This window comes from Anopheles ziemanni, chromosome 2, assembly GCF_943734765.1.
Source record: "Anopheles ziemanni chromosome 2, idAnoZiCoDA_A2_x.2, whole genome shotgun sequence".
Taxonomy (NCBI): domain Eukaryota; kingdom Metazoa; phylum Arthropoda; class Insecta; order Diptera; family Culicidae; genus Anopheles; species Anopheles ziemanni.
The window spans coordinates 83,768,883-83,787,946 of NC_080705.1; the positions used below are offsets into that span (position 1 = coordinate 83,768,883).

At 46.4% G+C, this 19,064-nt stretch overlaps 1 protein-coding gene across 1 annotated transcript in view; it reads left to right on the forward strand.

Annotated features, from left to right (window-relative positions):
• The window catches only part of LOC131287782 (homeobox protein araucan-like), a 104,109-nt gene that overhangs the window by 67,395 nt on the left and 17,650 nt on the right, over positions 1-19,064 (forward strand). Inside the window, exon 3 of the mRNA XM_058316869.1 lies at positions 3,282-3,400. Within this exon, the coding sequence (XP_058172852.1) occupies positions 3,282-3,400 (119 nt within the window). The remainder of the gene's footprint in view (positions 1-3,281; positions 3,401-19,064) is intronic.

The window sequence follows — 19,064 nt, forward strand, 5'->3', positions numbered from 1 at the left end:
CCTTTTCTCTTTGCCGTGCGGTTTCCCCCCCACCTTCCGCCCTACCAAACCTGCCTCGAACGATGTATGTAAGCTTATTAATTATGATCGCGATGTGCTAGCAGAAGGCCGCCAGAAGGGTTCTCGCGGCAAGGTGCACACGGCGTCCGAATGTGTGTGCGTGCTTCGGAAAACCACGCTTCAGCCTCTTTCATCTATCGTTGGTAGGTGACAAAGCATTGCTACAACTTCACAACAACAACCCGAAATGGGGCGGGGGAGCCAACTAAAATGGACACCTCCATCAATCCCCGGGCTGCTTATCATAAACACGTTAAATATGTCCACCACCGAGGTTCGCTCGAGCTGTGGGGAGAAGAAACGACGACAAAATCTGAGGAGCGAAGGAGGGAAAACGAACGACCGGCTTGGAAAACTATATCTCGACAGTGGCGCAGCCTCCCGCCTGTCCGTTTGGCGAAGATGGGACCATTCGTTTGGCCGCTGATAAATGGATTGGCTTCTTGGCTACCGGTATTATTTTCCTTTTTTTCCCCTAGCCTCAGAGAAGGTTTCCCGCGGAAAGAGAAGGAAAGAGAAGGAAAAGAGTGGTGGCGTGAGAAGGCAGAAATATGCGGGGAAATAAATGTATTGCTAATAATCATAATAATGTGTGATAAATAATAAAAAAGGAAATAAAATGCCTACTGGTTTCGGTGAGGGAAAAAAGCAGAAACATCAGGAGTCTGTGTCCCTCTCTCTCTCTTTCTCTCTACCTCCCTCGAGCGCAAGATAAGAAACGCAATGTGCAAACAAATGTCGGCCAGAGCAACTCACTGGCACAACTCAATATATCGCCCTGATGAACTGCCCCTGGAGCATGGTGGAGAGTGGCAATGGTGAGAGGGAAGGGGGAGCAAAGTAAACAAACGAGTTTCTCCCGGGCCATAAATATGCGGCCGCATATACGGACGACGCATGGTCAAATGTTGGGCGCAAATGCGTTCCGACGGAGCCCCGGGAATCGGAAAGATGGCGTTGAGGGATCGTGCGTGAAATGAAGAGTGGCATATTATGCTGATCGGGAACGGTGGCGGAAAATCGGAAAGGCAGGAGGAGGGAGGCACATGGAAATGGAAAATGGATTGAACACGATTGAAGGAATGCGCCATCGCAATGGGGCAAGTGGCGTTACTTCTATTGCGCCATGGAGCCACCAACCCCTGGAGCGGTGAGGTGAGGTCGAACAGCGAAGAAAGGGGGCAGCATAAAGGGGGGAGGGAGCGAGAAGAAAGAACGAAATAGAACGGAACAGGCCGAGCGGGGTAGAAGTGCCCGTTGCGACGCCATTCTCTTTTAATACCCTTTTATTGTTGGTTTTATAGCTTGTAAAAGGATACCTTCGTATCACCTTGATGGCATTTCGGTGGCTTTTAATTGAAACATAAAAACTGTCGTGGCTCGTTGTGCAGATGCAGCCGTTTCCTCGCCGGGCAGCAAATTGTTCAAACGATCGCTTCCGTTTCGGGGTGAAGTTGAATGCTGGTGGCGCTCGTTATCGTAAACTATTGTTACCGCTTGGAACGATCTCCTCGTTGTTATGATCGCATTGCTGGTTGTTGGGTTCGAGCATAAGTCCAGCGTCAACTGATATGAGCGCAGAGTGACAGAGTGGATTTATTTTTAAACCGCTTCTGTATCCCGCACTTCATACTGTTTTGTGAAGGAAAAGAATCATAGCAAACAAAATATTTCTTTTTCAGAGTACATAGTTTCCATCACTTTTGCGTTGGCATTGTTAATCCTCCACTTTAATTCGAATCGTTTTAATAAATATTGTACTTCAAACACACAACATGATTATTCCACGGTGCGCATGAAACGACCAAACAAGTGTTACTCATTCAACTCTTTTTGTTTTCCTTTGCCGTTTACATTATGCTGGCTACATTTCACCCTCCACCTTTATGTTCTGTTGGTTTTGTGTTATCGCCATCAGATGATCCAATGGCCGGACACGGCCGAGCACTCACTGTCGCCGGCAAGCCGTGGACGATTATAATTTTATGCGCAAAACATATTTAGTTTTAAATAAAATGTTATAATTAAGGACTGTATTCTTTATCTTTATGCGGTCATTAAAACCAACCTGGGGGAGAAAGGGTTGTTGAAGGGTTTTGTGTTCTCGATGCTTCTTTTGTACTCGCTCGATCTGCTTGGTCTTTTCCTGACGCGAAGAATTAATACATATGCACATACTTCGACATTCGTGGTGAGTGTTTATGTGTGTTTTAACAGTTTATTTATTTTTTTCCTCCCATTTTATAAACTTACTTATGCTCGGTTTGGTTTATTGTTTTACGCCCATTCGGAAGGTTCTTTGGCGAGAAGAAAACTGCTTCTGCTTTTTTTTTTCTTTTCTAACACATCCCCAAACTGGTACCTTCATTCATCGTCTTTGCAATAATGAGCATCCGTGAGTGAGTGCACCGTTCGGGGATGCACTTTAGGCCGTACAACAATGAAAAATGTTGCTTTGGTTTTGTGTTTCCTCCTGGCGCCCGGTGTGCAGCGGAAGGTAAAAGATAATCACCTCCGAACCTTGGGGTAATAAAACAGAAAATGGAAAAAAAATCACTCATGCTCAGAGGGGGGAGGAAAATAAACACCCAGCGATGAGTACATTTGTAGATCATAAAAAGAACGACCGAAGCCAGAGGAAGCCAAAGGTACAAACTGGCGCTCTTGTTACGTTCTTCCCTTCGAACCCACTTTTGCAAACTGCAAACCTGCAACCGCTTTTTGCAAGTTGTGTGGAGAATTGAATTCAGTCGAGTAAACGTCACGGTGCAGCATAACGGTGCACCTCGTTGTCGCAGTGAGCGTAAGTACGCAGCAGGCGGTGAAGCAGCGTAACAACAATCATCTCGTACCACCACTTCGTTGGCAAAACAATAATAAAAACGTAAAAGTGTTAATTGTTTTGTTTTGTTCCGGCTAATTCGAAAAGAGCAGGCGAACGGCGGCGGGTGTTGGGTGGGTGTTGTGTGAAGGAAAAGCCACCTATCAACAGCACTTCTCTCACCCGCTGGGGTCTCATAACGACCGTCGAGATCGTTATCTGTCGCCAGAGAGGGAGCACTTCCGAGAGTTTGTAGTTTTTCAATTTGAACAACATTTTCTTGTTTTCCCCTTTTCACACTATCCACCCCGTTCCTGCGACCTCCCCGCGATGGAGTTACATTTCAATTTTGATTTATTTATCATCTCGTTTTGTTTTCTTTTCTTCTTCCGCCTTGCAGAGCAATCCGTACGGGCTGAAGGACAGTGGGCCAACAAGTGATATGACAGCGTGGACATCCGCCGGCTTGCAGCCAACGACCGGATACTATCCGTACGACCCAACCTTAGCTGCCTATGGGTGAGTATTCTCCGAGGGTGGCTTCTACGATACGAACTATTTTTGAAGCAAAGAAAAAAAGACATCAAACGAAACCAACGCAGAACGGATGGAAAAATAATTTACCTCGGCGGAAACGGAAGGGAGTCATTGGGGGAATCGAGGGAAAACCTCCCTTTACCGGAAAAGCTGCCGAAAGCCAGCGGTATGCTTGACGCCCCGTGACCGCACGCCTTCCTTCCGGCGGCTTCCTTCGTCGAATATCCTTTGCCTTTCATCCCCCCTGGTTTGGGTCGGTCAAAGGCGAAGAGGTTTGATTCAATTTGGCCCCGACGCGGGAATCGCCCACCGGGGTTGAAAGTAGTTACTTCCTTCCTGCACTTTCCTGCCGACGTAATATTTTTCCCCCTCCCTCTCCCGGCGAGGGCTCATACATTCCAACAGCATCATAACTCATGCCTCGTGCCAGTGTTTGCCGGATCGGATTGGAATGGCGCGCGATTTGTGGTCTCTCCCCATTATGGGGCCGGGATTGCGTGGCGCAAAACCCGAACCGACCGGCTTTTGCGTTAGAAAATGGCGTGACGGAGGGTAATTCTTTAGAATATTGACGCCTCCAGGGTGGCCAATAATCAAACGCCGTAGAAAAAAGCCTATGTTTCGCTCATAAAACGCTATTTATCGACAGTTTGAAATGTGTTTTGCTGCTTGCCGCTTGCCGTTGGTTTTTTTTCCGTGAGCGGCACTACATTCCACCCTTATTCAACGAAAGGCCAACACGTTCGGTAAAACTACCGAACCACCCCTTTTTGCAATGGGCCAACGGAATGTTTCCGGACCTCGGACGCCCCAAAACGACAAGCAAAAGCACTTTTTGGACCCGCAACGTCCGAAGCGGTCGGTACTTCGCCCTAATGTGCAGCTCATTTGTTTATCGATGCATATAAACTGTACAACGATCGCGAACCGATGTTCGCGGCAAAGGGATCGCCGTTTTCGATCGCTACCTCCACATTAGCATAAACGCGTCCATCGGCCGGGTAGGTTTGTTTCTTTTTTTTTCGATGTAACTAATTATAATCGAACAAGCTCGCATGCAGCATGCACTCGGGCCCGTTTCGCATGCGGTGATCATTGTAATGTTAATAAAGAAAGAAAACATTATAGAACAGCCAACCGGACGGCGAGATGCGTAACCGGCTGATAAGAAACGGAGTGAAAATTGCAGATGACGGCTGACAAAACAAAGCGTAGCGCAGCAACACAGCAGCAACTAAAAAAACTGGTCAAAATGTGCAAGAATGCCGCAGAAACACTTTCCGATGGATTGCTCCTTGAAAGTAAGGCAACGTGTCGGTTTTATCGCATTACCTCATTTGTTTGACATTCTTCGACGAGTGGCAAACGGAACGAGCAAGCTGAAGAACATTACCAGGTTATCAACGCAGGTTGCTCCCGTCGCACCTGTCCTAAATGAATTTTTCGCGTTAAGTTTTTCTCCTTAATTTTAACCTTCTTTGTTTCGTTTCCGATGAGCGTTCGTCGTGTAACAGATGCAATTCGGTAACATATGTTTACACCGCATCAGAATATGTAAATTCAACACGCACGATAAAGAGGAAATTTATTAATAATACATTTGGGTGGACAATTTGAAAATAGGGCTATTTCCGTGGTTCAGAACATCAGCTTAAACGAAAAATACAAATTTACCTAAACTCACATGATTCACTTCCCATAGTATCAAAATTTGGTAAACATGTTGATTTAGGTAGTTAAACTTTTCTAGGTCAATCATGTTTAAACCCGTATTAAATGTTAATGATTTCATAAACATTGTTTGCTCTAGAATTTACTTTTATTTCAGCGTTTGCTTAAAAAATCGGAGTTTTCTTATGCCCTCTTGTCCTTTTTCAAAGTTACCACTAGCTGTTTACTTGGTGTACCTCCCACCGAAACACGTGTAACACTTTTCTTCTCGCATCGAAAATCACCTTTAACGTTCCGAACTCATGCCATCTTCAACGGTATCATTACCGCGTGCCCGGTTGCTCCAGCACCTGGCCGCAGCCAGGTTCCTACTTCACACACCGCTCATTTGTTTCGTTTAAATTTAAGTTTTCTTCCGGTGCTTCCGGTGACCAGCCGGCCGGCTTGGTGTCTGTCTGTTGCTTTTAATTTCTTATTTGCTATAGACACCCTCCGAAAGGTGCTCCAAAGGAGGCAGGAGGTGTACGGCATGTGGCACGGACGGAAGACAGACAGATAAAAGTCATGTTACCGATACAACCGAAGCCGATGCATCCCCCCTCTTCGTGTCCCACCGGCGGGAGGGGGTTTTCCTTCCCGCCCAACTGGAGCTACCATATAATCATGGATTATTATAAATTGCAATGCGTGAACATAAATATCCCATGTTTTGATTATTACCATATAAATGCACAAACAAACAAACACACACACAAACACACGCGTAGATTATCACATTGGTTGCCATTGGATGTTCGCCGGGGGAAGACCGAAGTGCTACCAGTACGCCCACATTCACGGGTGGCCCTCATTCCGCAACGGTATTTAACTAGACGGTGATAATTTCCCGACGCTTTCGCCACTTGCGAGCCGGCGAGAATCGGAACACCCGCCCTCGCCCCACCGGAGGGTGGGTGGGGGGTTGGATCGTCCGATAGACGCACGATGATCCCCGGTCGCACCCGGTACGCTCCCGAGCTCGACATCCATAATCAGGGAAATTATGCATCACACAAACACACACACGTGGTCCTCTACCCGCGCAAGGGGGGTCCATTGTCCTGCGTCCGGAGGAACATCCGAGCCACAGCTTGCGCAAGTTTTGCAGCTCCACTCGCTGGAAGATGGAAAGAGGAGCGAGGCAGTGCAACTTACGCCAGCCTGCATATGCACATTTAATTTTTAATTACACACCAAAGCGGCTACCCTCGACCCCTCCGGGGTACGCTATCAGTAGCAGCATCTTTGTCAGGTTGTGGGCTCGTCTCTCCCTGCCCACCTTCCCCCAACTGAGGAGCTCTATGAACCCAGCAGTGTCATGGGGACGCCGTGGAGTGCCATCGAGCCAGTCCACCCTCGCGCGGCAAGCAAGCGAAACACGGACACCGATTCCGGTGAGAATCACTTTGAATAACATATGAAGCTATTATGTTGCAACGAGCGCCATCCAGAGTGGGGATGGGGGGTAGGTACCGACCCGTGGCCACAATGAGCATGGCATTCCGGTGATGATTTGATCTGCTTTGAAAGAGAAAATGCGTATAGCACCTGCGTGCCTCGATCCACACACACACACACCGACATAATGCCACGGAAGGGATCTCAGTTCCATCCTTCCCCAGGGGTTGGGTGTTGGGTGGTGCATTTGTGCCGCGTCCAACTTGTTTACACCGTGCAGATTGCCGGTTGTTGCTGCTGATTATTATGATGCGCTGGAGAGTTACGCTCGTGAGCTGATTAATGGCCGACGATGCAAGCTGGCTTCGGTTCCAGGAAACCGAACCGGAGCCTGCATCGTTTGGCGTGGGCCAGTTCAGTCAGTGTTCTATTGAAAACCATCATGAATGGAAATGTTCTGCTTTGAGTTTGGGAGGTAAATTTCATGAATGTTTTTGTTTTTATTTTCAAAACCATAAAGATAATTAATTTGTGTCGCATTTCTTCTAAAGTATTTCTCAGAAACGAATGTTTTTGAATTTAGCACCAAAGTATTAATGTTTAGCACCGTACTGGTTAGCACTATTTCAATTATTTCCAGCTATAGGAAATAATTTATTTTTTTGCAGGTTCTCTTTCAATCTATGATTTACTTCTTTGATAATGAAATTATCCTAAACCAAGGATAGTAAAAATAGAGGTCAATGCAATGCTATTTGCTGCACCGCCATTGTTTTGACAATTAGTTTGAATAGTGTTTACAAACATTCTTGTATTATGAAGGAGATCTTCGCAAGAATCTCTTACACGAAAGTGTAAGATTGTTGAGTGCTGAAACACGCAGTGCTACAGCGTAAAATATCTCGAGTAGTCGAAAGTGCTCCTCGGTGCGAAGTCTTGGGATAAGGATCCTATTGGTTGCCATGATATAGCCGCAATCAAGTGTTCCACCAAACGCTTCAATTACTTGTTCAGTTTGTGAAATATACTAAATTTTCTGTTTTTACTTTACAGGGTAAACACAATTCAAACCAACTGTCAGAAATATTTCCACAGTTTTTGGCTCTTTACACGGTACGCTTAGACCTCTTTTTTCATCGATCTTGAATTTAAACAATCGCGACGCACTGGTTGTTTACAATATTTTTTGGAAATTGGCCGACCAAAAACACATTTTCACAGCTGGAAGCGTTACAGCTAAGCGATTCGTAACGTTTCTGGGTTTCGCATGTTTTTCGTGCTATTAAAAAAAATTTAATAAAAAGAAGCGAGCTGTTGCAGAAACGATTAAGAACGTTCGATGTCAAGGGGGATGCACATTAAATCCTCAAAACCCTGATCATTTTATTCAATCATTTCCGTAAAAGCCACACACTTCCGTTTGCGAATGAAGTGTCTCTTAATGCTTACAAGAGAAAAAAAACAATTGCTTGTTAGCCCAACACATTCCTTCTGCACGGAATTCTTTCGCACGATTCGCCAAACGTGCAATCAATTAAAGGACACACACTCATCCCTCAATCGCGACGCTCCGGCACGATTCGGCAGTTTTTTTTGTTTGTGTGTAAGCGCATTAAATCGTTGCTGGTGCGTCCGAAAATAAAATCATCATAAATTCAACGCCCCAAAACCATTGGATCCCGTTTTCTTTACTCGGTTTTCGATTCCGGTACGGCTTGGATTTCGGTTTGCGTGCCTCGAAGGTGTCCGGGTCGAAGGGAAATTGATCAAATTTGTAGCTACCTTTTGGGAACCCCCCAAAGCTCCGAGGGTGGAAAGGAGAGGCATTCGTTTCGGAACCCCATCGTGTCACTGTCAGGTTCGTTGCTTCCCGTTGCGGTTTTTCGCAGGCTGCAGTAAGTTCGATCGTGAACTTTCGTGACCCCCCTTCGGAACAAAAAAAAATCTTCATTCGCGAAACATGCGACGGCCGCTTTCCGCAAGCTTCCGTGATGGGCCGGTATCAGTCATTTTCGGATTTTCGGTAAAATTTTGCTACCGTTTTGCTCCGTGCCTTGCCCCACCGTGCCGTGACACACCGCGTGGCTCACCTTGCGTCCCAGGGTCGTTCTGTGGCCAATAAATTCCAACCACTCCCACCACTTCACACTCGACCTCCCGTTTCCCTCCGATAAAGTTGATTGGATAAAATTTGTCATCCCAAAAAATGGCTCCGAATCGGAAAACGAGGAGGGGTATGTGGGGTCTAACTACGGTTTGGCGGGGGGTTTCCTGCGAGGGCCACGGTACGGGAGGGGAGGGTGAAACGAAAATGATGTTTGTTTGACATGCATAAGCTGAGGTTATTTGACTTATCTAATTTCGATTGTTCCGTTAGCTTCGACCGTCGGCGGTTGGACAAACACCATTAGTGTGGGGATGGGTTGGTGGGGGTGGGGATGGAGCAGGGGGGGGGGGGGAAGCCCAGTGTTGACTTTCGGCACAAAACGGTTTAACGAAGTGTGAAACACGATTTAAGCATAGTCGTTTGAGTGAAAACGGTAATGATTTTTGGAGGATAATTTGGAAAATTTTCCGACGGCGTCCAGACTTGTTGTTCGACACCACGATTTAGTTGTTCACGGTGCGGAAGAGTTTAGGGGATTATAGTTACTGACGTGTTTCAAATTTGCACGCAATTACGGTGTGCACTGTGTGTGCATTAAGCAAATCCGTGTTATTCGGCGCATTCACCTACAAAAAGAGCATAAAATAGTCAACTTTTAACGAGTCATTTTGTTTTGAATTGAGAGAATTAATTTACCGATTTATAAATAAAACTAAAATAAAATACGTTAAACAAAATAATTTTAATGAAGTTAAGTAAATGTGAATAAAATATATTACAATACGCTACGTGAAAAATGAATATTATTTCATTAAATACCACTACACACTCGAGGAAATCGCTGACTAGTTTTTCCCCATAACAAATGCCCGGAACATTCCAGTTCAGCCAGAAGAGTCTCTCAATAAGGCATTCAACATAAATCATGCACCATAAAAACTGTGTGGATGGTGCTCGGGATCGTTCACTTGCCATCGTTGCGTGTCCCCGACAGCACGCCGACAGCACACCAGAAAGCCGCCCAATTATTGTCCTCGGAAAATCATCACAAACAACAATCAAACGGCCGAATAATTGTGCCGCAATTAAGTGGCAATAGATCTTTTCCCCCCGAGCTCGAGCTGCTGCCGACGGAGGAAGGAAAGAAGCCACATTCGGTGTCGGAATTGGAACCGTATAAATCTTCTATCCTTGCCATCGTCATCCGGCTGCAAACGTCGGGATGCTAGCGGCAAAAGGAAGCAAGCACACATCGGAGCGGCAGAAAAAACGCCTCTCATTCCCCCTTTCAACGGCCAACAACAGTTCGGTGGCTCGAATTTCGGGAAACGCTCCCGGTACGAAAAAAGCCAAGAGGGAGAACTGATTTATCACACTTCGGAGTATATTTTCTTCCCTCCTCCCAGCAGCGCCCAGCGGTCTTTTTCTCGTACTCGGCGACGCTTTTCGGCCATGAGTCCATAAAGCACGAGGCCTCGCCAATCTGTTCGCTCGTCCGATCCTCCGACCAACTTGAGACAGGCGTGCGAGACGGCCGGCAAAAGACGGATCGAGATTTCCGAACGCTTTTCCAACGCCCTCCAAACCTGCGCCCAAGCTCGGATGAGGAACATCGTGATAAACAAGTGCAAATCATATTTATGGGCATAACTCACGCGCTCAAATCAGAGCAGACTCCCTAAATTGACTCCGGTATCCTTGGCGATGGCACGGGGAGGGGGAAAGAGACGGAAGAGGGGAGGAGAGACGAGCGACCGAAAAAAGGCGCGTGCTATTGGATTGGAAACGGTTCGGAGAATCAATCGAACCACGTTCGCTTCTCGACTTCAATAACGTCGCATATGGGAAAACGCCCTTCGCCGTACCTCCCGCCTGGTTTTTACCCCTCCCTCCAACCCGCACTCCCAAATCCGGGTACATTGAGGCAAGTTTTTCCCCAGTCTAGCATCAGCTGGGGCAGAACGCTACAATGGAGAGTCTTTTTTCGATTTAATACCGATGAAAAATCGTGTTCCGGTTTTCGCACCGTCGGCGTGTGTGTGTGCGGTGAACGATATTGGTATGCCGGAACGCCAATTTGAAGGATTGTGCCGAAGCTGGGAAATTTGTCAGCCACCCGCTTTTCAGCCCCGGAGGGTTCGGAGTCTTTTGGAGCCGATTTTCCGGAAACCCCACTGCCGGCGTGCGATGGGAAACCTCAATCTGGTTTTCTTCCCACACGGCCGGGAGTGCTTTTCCGCTTTTCGTGAAACCCTCGCCGCTGGATGTGTGGGAGCAAGCTGTTTTTTTTATTTCATATTGCGGATCGAATTTCGGGGCAGTTGCTTTTCACAGCGCCATTTTTCCTCGTCGTCGCCAACGGCACGTTATTCGCTTTCCACCGAATTCTTTTCACTCGCGAAAATCGAACCGTGCCGCGAGGTTTTTTTTTCGGTGCGCACGAGAAAACAGCGTCAACATATTGTGCCTTCCCATATGGGTATGGTGGGGGGAGGGGGCGGGAAAAGGTACCCGATATTCATTCAATTTCACTTTTAACGATGTTGGACGAGAACGTTATTGATCGACTCCGGAGGGATGGGAAGAAATTGGTATTGTTAAGTAGCGTGCGAGCAACATTTTTCCCCCCGCGAAGGTGCAAAAGAAATGGAGAGTTTTCCTCCCGCCCCCACACCGTTTAGTTGGGGAAAAGGCGGCAATGAAAGCGGCATGTCTCCTCGCGAGGAAAAAAAATAACACCATCGGGGAAGTGTATTAAACATAAACCGTTTTAAACCTACTCAAAAATTTCCCACAAACATGGTGAACCTTCTTTTTCGCTGCCCCGAGGGGGAAGTCCATTTTTTCTCCATCGGAAAACCGCTTCAACAGGCTTCCGAATCCAATATGGCCACTTTGCGTCTTTGTGTACCTTTATTTCGTTTTTTTTCTCTAAACCCTCTAACCCCCGTTCCGAGTTTGCATTCTTTTGCAAATTTTTCCATCCTTTCCTACCTTTCGGAAAGGCGCGAACCGGCCACGAAAGGACGAAACGTTGGTGGAATATTTAAAAGCGAGCGAGTCGTCACTTTCGCCGGATTGTTCCGATACCTTTTTGGTGGGGAACCGAACGGCATCTCTTCTCTGTTTAGGTGTGTGAATTTCCATCCGCTTAAGGATACATTATATTTTCACTTATTCTTTTTTTTTAATGGCAAGGGCACTATCGCATCGATTCCTATCGAAATGTAAAATCACTCGTAAGGATGAGAGATAGCAGAAGAAGAGAAAAAAGCACAATCCCGATCCGGAAAAAGGTTCGGTTTCCCATTTGCCACTTTCCGGAAATCCTAAAAACGGTGAAAATCAGGAATGGTGAAAAAAAGTCAATTGAACTGAAGGATACAACAAAAAAAAGTTAAACCCATGGCAATATAAGGATCAAAGCAACAACCACACTTCGTTCACTTTCAGGACACGCGCGCCTCGGGGAAAAGTAAAAGTTTTTGAATTTTTTATGGGCTCTTAAATCGTTTTTCAATTTTTTATTGAATGACATTTTATTACGCCCGTTGAGGATTTGCGGTGAAAGTGAAGTGACAAGGAAGTCTTTGGTTGTTGTTGTTTTTTTTCTGTTTTCATCTCTCCTGGAGGATCCTTGAGGTTGATTTTTTTTTCTTTTCCTTCTCGGAAACCGTGGTTTTTATTCTCATTTTTAACATTTACAATTTTCAATCATTCTTTTGATGGGCGAAATGTTTGCGCTCGGCGGGTATTTATTTTTATTCAATGTTTTCCAGCAAATGGCCTAACGGGCCCTTAAAGGACCCGCTTTTAATGGTGGCAGGTTGCTAGCAGTGAGCTGACCCAACGCATAACGCAGATGGTTTTGCGTGTAATAATTTTTATTTTTCAATCAAACGAAACCACCAAACGCCATTTATGTGAGGCTATCTGTAGCTCCGGTCAAGAACATCGCATAAGTGGCGTCCCTAATCTTTTCGGGTCACCGGAGGGCACTTTTGGTTTTATTTTATGACGATGCTGCACAATTCGGCAACGTGACGATCGAAGGGAAATGTTGCCTCACGTTTGATGTCGATAAACAGGCCGATCGCACGCGGAACCTGCCGACGGGAAAGTGTCTTTCCCCGACGGCATTTTGTGGAAAATTTTACTGTTTAAACACTGTGACAAAAGTGGTTTTTTGCGAGAATCTTCAAATTTAATTACAGTGTTTTTAATATTTCTTAAATAAGAAAAGATTCCCTTGAAACTTTAAAAAATTTAATTATTTCTTCATGGGCATGTAAACTTTATTTTCGAGATCCTCAAGATCGACTGTTCACTTTCATGGAATGCTTTTAATCGCTGATATTCTTATCAATATTGGCTACAAAACAACTTCGCTATAATAAACAGACTATGGTATGGTTTAATTAATAGTTTTGAAACATATGAGACTAACTTTTCAGACACTCTAAAAGGTTGCCTAAATTATCTCAGCTGAAAGTGCACTGTTTTGTGTCACGCTCTTGAATGTCTGTTAGCTAAGCATTCCTACCGGTTGAACTCTCACTCGAACCATACACAAACATACACACCTTCTTGCACACAAACACACACACACACACAGCCACACAATGGCATATTGGCACACAAAATGTTCTCAAAAGGGTACGGCTTGTATGTAGCTGCTGATAAGGACGAGAGATGGCGACGAGATGGGCTTCCCTGATCGGGCAGGCGAGCGCCATGCTAACGAACTCGTTTCCCTCACCCCTTCCGCCACAGTGTTTTCATCCTCTCCCTCCCCCCTCCCCCCTCCCACCGCTTGGGGTAAAGAAGAACGACGGAAGGAGGCTCAAGATTTCTGTCCAGATCCTGGACCGACGACAAACCACCGCAGGCAAAACGCGGGAATCCGGCGAACCGGGGACCCCGATGCTGCTGTTGCTGATGTTGTTGTCTACCTTTTCCGATGTGTCCACCGAGAGGGAGAGAGGGAGCTCTGTTTCGTTCGCTCCGTACCGGGACGTCCACTGCCCAATTCCAAACCGAACCTGTGCCCGACGGGGCCCTCTGTGTGTCAACGTTGGACCAGTTCCTAGCGTGGGCCAAGGGCAAGAAGGTGGGAAGGTGGGGAGGAGCAGAAAGGCGGTGGGAAAACTCGTTCGTCGTCGACGAGGCACTCGTCGTTTCGCTGCAGTGTTGTATGCCCTGCGCCTTTCTGCATCCATCATTCGTCCCTTCTCAAGTGGTGGAGGGGGGTACTGAAGAGGGTGGTGGGAATGGTGGAAGAGGGAGCTTGCAAAGCACCAACCCGCTGCCCTTCCACAGCATAATGTTATTCGCCATTATCATAAAATTAAATCGATTAGGCGCCGCCATTTTGTTTCACATGTATAAATTGAACAAATTTAAAGTGAAACCAAAACCGAACCAAACGAAGGACAAAGGGAGAGGGGGAGGGTGGTGGGTAGAGAAGTGCTGGTAAACCCGTTGGGGACACCGGACCTTCAGGACAAGACCGAGAACAATGTCGTGGAAAAGGCAACCGAGTGCAGACCGAAGGACACAAGCGTAAGACGCCGATGGAAAATCTCGCTTCCCTGCCTTTCAGTGTTGTGGTGGTTTCGTATGCGGCGGATAGGCTGTAGGATGAATTTGTTCCATCGAGGACGTTTCCGTCGCATTCAAGGGCCCGGGCCAGGGCTGGACAGGGAAAGCGCTTTTCCTTTCGCAATTTACGAAAGCCAAGCGTTTGCAGAACATGCGGAAGGCTGGAAGTTTGTCATCATTTGCGTAAAGGGTTGTGTTTATGTGTGGTTGTGGCACCCCCGATACCCCTTTTTTGCCGACACGTGCACGTTGGGGACATTCGGAAGGAGGCTACACATACCGAGACAATCACACACGCACACACACGCACCTGCCGATGGCATAATCCAGCAAACGTCAGAACGGATGCTTTTCCTCCTCCGAGAAATCCCGACGCGCTCGCTTTGAATTCATCCGTCGGTTTTGTATCGTGGTCGGATGGCGTAAGGGGTGTGCTTGTATGTGTGTTTCGGCAATGCTAATAGAGAAAGAAATCTCTCCATCCCCCCACCCAGCGCCATTCCCCCTGTCAACCACCAACAGCGACTTGAATCGTCCATTTCCATTTTTCCGATTCTGCCTCCTCTTCCTCGGAGTTGAAGGTATGGTAGGTTCCCATCGAAAATGTCGCCGGTTGTAAAACAAAACTGGCAACTGGGATTGATTTTGTTGCCTGTCCGAAACCCCATCCCACCCCACCGACAGCCTCCACCCTAGTTTCCTTTCTCCTCTACCCGGTGGAAACAGGGAGAGGAAATTTAAAGTTTTCCATGTCCTACACCACATCTTATGCTTTGTGAGTGTGTGTGAGTGCCAGTGTGTACCCAAACATTCCCCCGATGCACACGTACGGCACACCACGGAACGGCACGACCAGGTCGACTTCGTCGTCGTCGTCGACACAACATAAATGCGCATGACTATTTCATAACAAGGATGGTGCTACCTAAAACCCCACCTCCCTCGTCTTTCTCCCGGCGCAATGGTTGCCATTTCGTTCTGCTACTGTTGCTTGGCCACTACCCGCCTAATCCCCGGCCTCCCGTGCCGTCACGGCGATTTACTCGATCCGCATTCCGGGGCGTTCTTGTGGCATGGGATTTCGGTGCTCGCTTTCGGAAGGTTCGCGGTTCGGTTTTATCGTGTGTCGTGTTTTTGTTTGTCGAAACACGCGGCGTGTAACAATGTGCTGGGGCGAAGACGGGAAGGGGGGGTTCGGTATCGGTTGGCTTGCACAACACGAACACTTCGAGTTAATGTCAGACCGGGAAATATAGTTTCTAGTGGCTGCGGATGCAAAGCAGGCGAATTCAAACTGTTGATTTTTCCAACGTAATATGAATACGTGCTGGTTGTAGCAATTTTCTGTATTTCTTTTAAGTTTTTCAACACTGTTTTGGTAAAAGGAATGAGAACACATAAAATAAATCTAATTCCTAAAACAATGAAATTCATAAAACATTCTTTTTACAGAAAGGAAAGTGTATTAATACGCAATCGATAGGTAGAAAAAATATCAAAATAACTCGAGTTCTGAAATAAATTAATTTGATAATTTAACAGTTCATTCGTGAATTTCAAACTGAACAAAAAACTAATCTGAATTTGTCTGCTATGATTTGTACAACCATTTTTCAAGTTACATATCTTGCATTTGATATTAAACTCAAGCAACATTTTTTGGAATATTCGAATATGAAGTGGAAAGTTGTTGCGATCAGTTGGTTATCATGATCCTTACAGATTCAAAACGTAGGAGAAACGTAGATAAATGCATTAGCTATTTAAAAACTGATCTATTTTCAAACCACAAAAATATGGACAAAGAAACATCAGTGAAGAAATGAAAAGACAAATGGGGAAACACTAGATGTTTTACAAAAATCAAAAGTGATATTTTAAACTACAAACGGTTTTTTTTTTCAAGTTAAGAGCCCTGAAGCGTAAAATTAACGATGGCATTTAGAAAAAAAACATGTGTTGTACATCTAAGAATTTATGTAAACAACTAGTCTAGAGAGTATTAAATCGATGAAGCACGTCGTGTACCAAACGGCGCCATAGTCCTACATCCCACGAGGTTGAGGGTGGAGTAAAGTTCATCGGAAAAATAACTACAATTGACAAGCAGTTGTCAGTGCTTAGTTTCACCATCGTACTCTCCGCCCGATGTCGTCCATAACCTCGTTTCGCTAAACGGAACCGGGCATGAGTACGGTTTTTTCTAATTTAAAACCCCCCGCCTCACTCCACAACCACACGCTACGGGTTTATCCCTTTTCCCTCCCACAACCCCGCATTAAGCTTTCGGGTATCATGTTATCAGCTTGCTCAACACAGGATATTTGGCATCATCTCGTCGTTCGCCAAATTCGAGCACTCGAGCCACTCGCAGTTGCTGCCATTTTGAGCCCCGGGTTTTTTTTGTCATGGCCCCGAAAACGCTGGGAACGGAATGGCACGGGGAGGGAAGCGGGGGGTGAGTTTGAGTGAAAAATGCAATTTGTTTAGACGCGAACTAACATCGACCGGGGCGCGTGTGCTGATGGGAGGAAGCCGCTCGGGGAGGCCCGTGTCGGTGGTAGTAGAAACAAATTTGACAACATCCCGCGCTGATCTCGCTGAGCCGTCGGAGGTGGAATTTCCCCCGAATTGCGTCGTGAGGGGGAGCGAAAATGCAGCCAGCGATGCAGATGCAATTTTTAGAAAGTTTGGTTTGTTGTCCAGTTTTTTTTCCCTCCCCAACCCTGATGCGTTTTGACACAACACGCGTTCGTCGGGGAGTTTTTTTCGGCGTTTCTTACCAAAATGGCAAACCACAACTACCACCGTCATCGCCAGCGGTACGCCATCAAAAAGGGCACAGGGTTGGGGCGTTGAAAAAAGGATGAAGCAAAGCATCCCAAAATAAAAACGCTCACTCGAGCCGCAAATTGCGGAAGGGAATCGGAAAACGGCAATAAAATGTGAAACCCGTCGGGAACGGCCGATCATTGCGAGGTTTTTGGGTGGGAGCAGGGAGTGCGGGATCTAAAATTAAACCCCATCGCCATCGTCGTTGTCTCGTGCAGCCATTTTCTCGCAGCTTTTAGAGAAAACTAGCAGCCATCGTCGTCGGCATCGTCGGCGGCGAGAGGTGACATTAGCGACGTGACGTTTCGCCATTCGTTCGTTCGTTAGCAACTTTGCTATTTGAGTTGTCGTACACGAGATCGTTTAGATTTCGCTTTCCGCGTGAAAAACGCGACCCCGGTGCTGGGCAAATTCACGTTTGCGCCGGGCGCGAATAAATCCACCGGAAAGTGGGCATTTGGAGAGGGGGGTGGGGAGAATGGTGTGCGGTGGAAATATCATCATTTCGATTCGGCGCGATTTCGGATAGGAGAGGTAGCCGGGCTTTGGCTGTGGGAAATTGTCTCACGAACACGCAGCTTCACGAACGCCAAAGGAGAAAAAGAAAACGCGCGGAGCGAGAACGCCACGATGCACCAGGAAAGGGAAAAGGAGCTGGGCACGAAAAAAGGATCACACTCAGCGTTCGGTAGAGTGAGAAACCGAAACGGAGAGACGAAACGAGAACGACGAGTGCAGTTGATACATGTGTTGAGCTTAATTGTAATTTATGGTACGTGTCAAAAGTGGCCCCAAAACGCGAAGGCGCGAAGGAGTGTGCGCACCCCGGCCCGTTCCGGACACGAGGCAGAAGGAAAAGTTTCGCTTGTACGTAGTAGTGTAGTACCACTATTAAATCTATTGTTTCACATTCATTTTTATGACCCGGGATCGGCGGAACCGAAAACGACACGGTGTTAAAAGTCGCTGCCCGAGTCGTGATGGTGTGCCTCGAGGTCCTTCCGCTCCAAATCTTTGTATGTGTGTGTGTGACTGTTGGGAAAGGGGTGGTGCGGGTGTGTGGTGTGGGTTCTTTTGAAGTTCACATAAAATTCCCCGCCAGCCCTGAGTGCGGGCGTCGGGCTGACTTTTCCAAACAGTGAAAGGAAAACTTTTTACTACTAGCGACACGGAAGAAAATGAATTTAGTTTCCCGCTCGACGTGAAAAACTTTCGTAACGCCTTTAAATTTTCCCTTCATGGTGGATCGTTGGTGTGCGGTGGTGGGTTTGGGAGGGGAAGGATGCTTTTGTTTTAAAGTTTTTGAGTCTTTTCTGGTGCAGAAAGGAAATGGAATGGGTGAAGAAAGTGGAAGGATGTTTCAAGAGCATTTTCCATTTCCACCTAACAGAACCGATTGACGGTGGAACGTGGATTTGTATGGACAATTTGTACGGGAGTGAATCAGATGTTTGTAGATTTGCAAAATGGTATTCGTTTTATTTACAATTCGTTATTTTTTAAAGGATTTTAAAATATTGTTTTAACATTTTCATTCCATTGACATATTTAAAAAAAGATCGGTACTTAATATATTAAATTTTTTAAATGAGATAATATTAATTGGATGTCTTAAATTTGCATAAAATAGAATAGTTTTTCTTTGACCACATACTGTCTTTGGATTAGAATATAGTTCCACAAGAATTGGGCTTGGCATTCTCTTACATTTGCTCATGCATTCCAGTCTCAAGTTGACGACCGGAGTTCAGTAGCGACTTTTCAACTCAATTCACAAAGTTTCTGCAAGAAACCGGTCTTGAAATAATCAATAGAATTAAGGACGCCCCTCGCGCGTATCCTTTACCCGGAAAGTCCTGATTTAATTCAAGTGTCCGCCCCCCCATGGAGCATCCCATTTGTTCCCGGTTTCGAATTGTATCGTCGGTGTTCAACTGCAAGCGAGCGAAGAAGAACAACGGAAAACTTCCTAATGGCCCTGGGAGAAGAGTTGAAAGT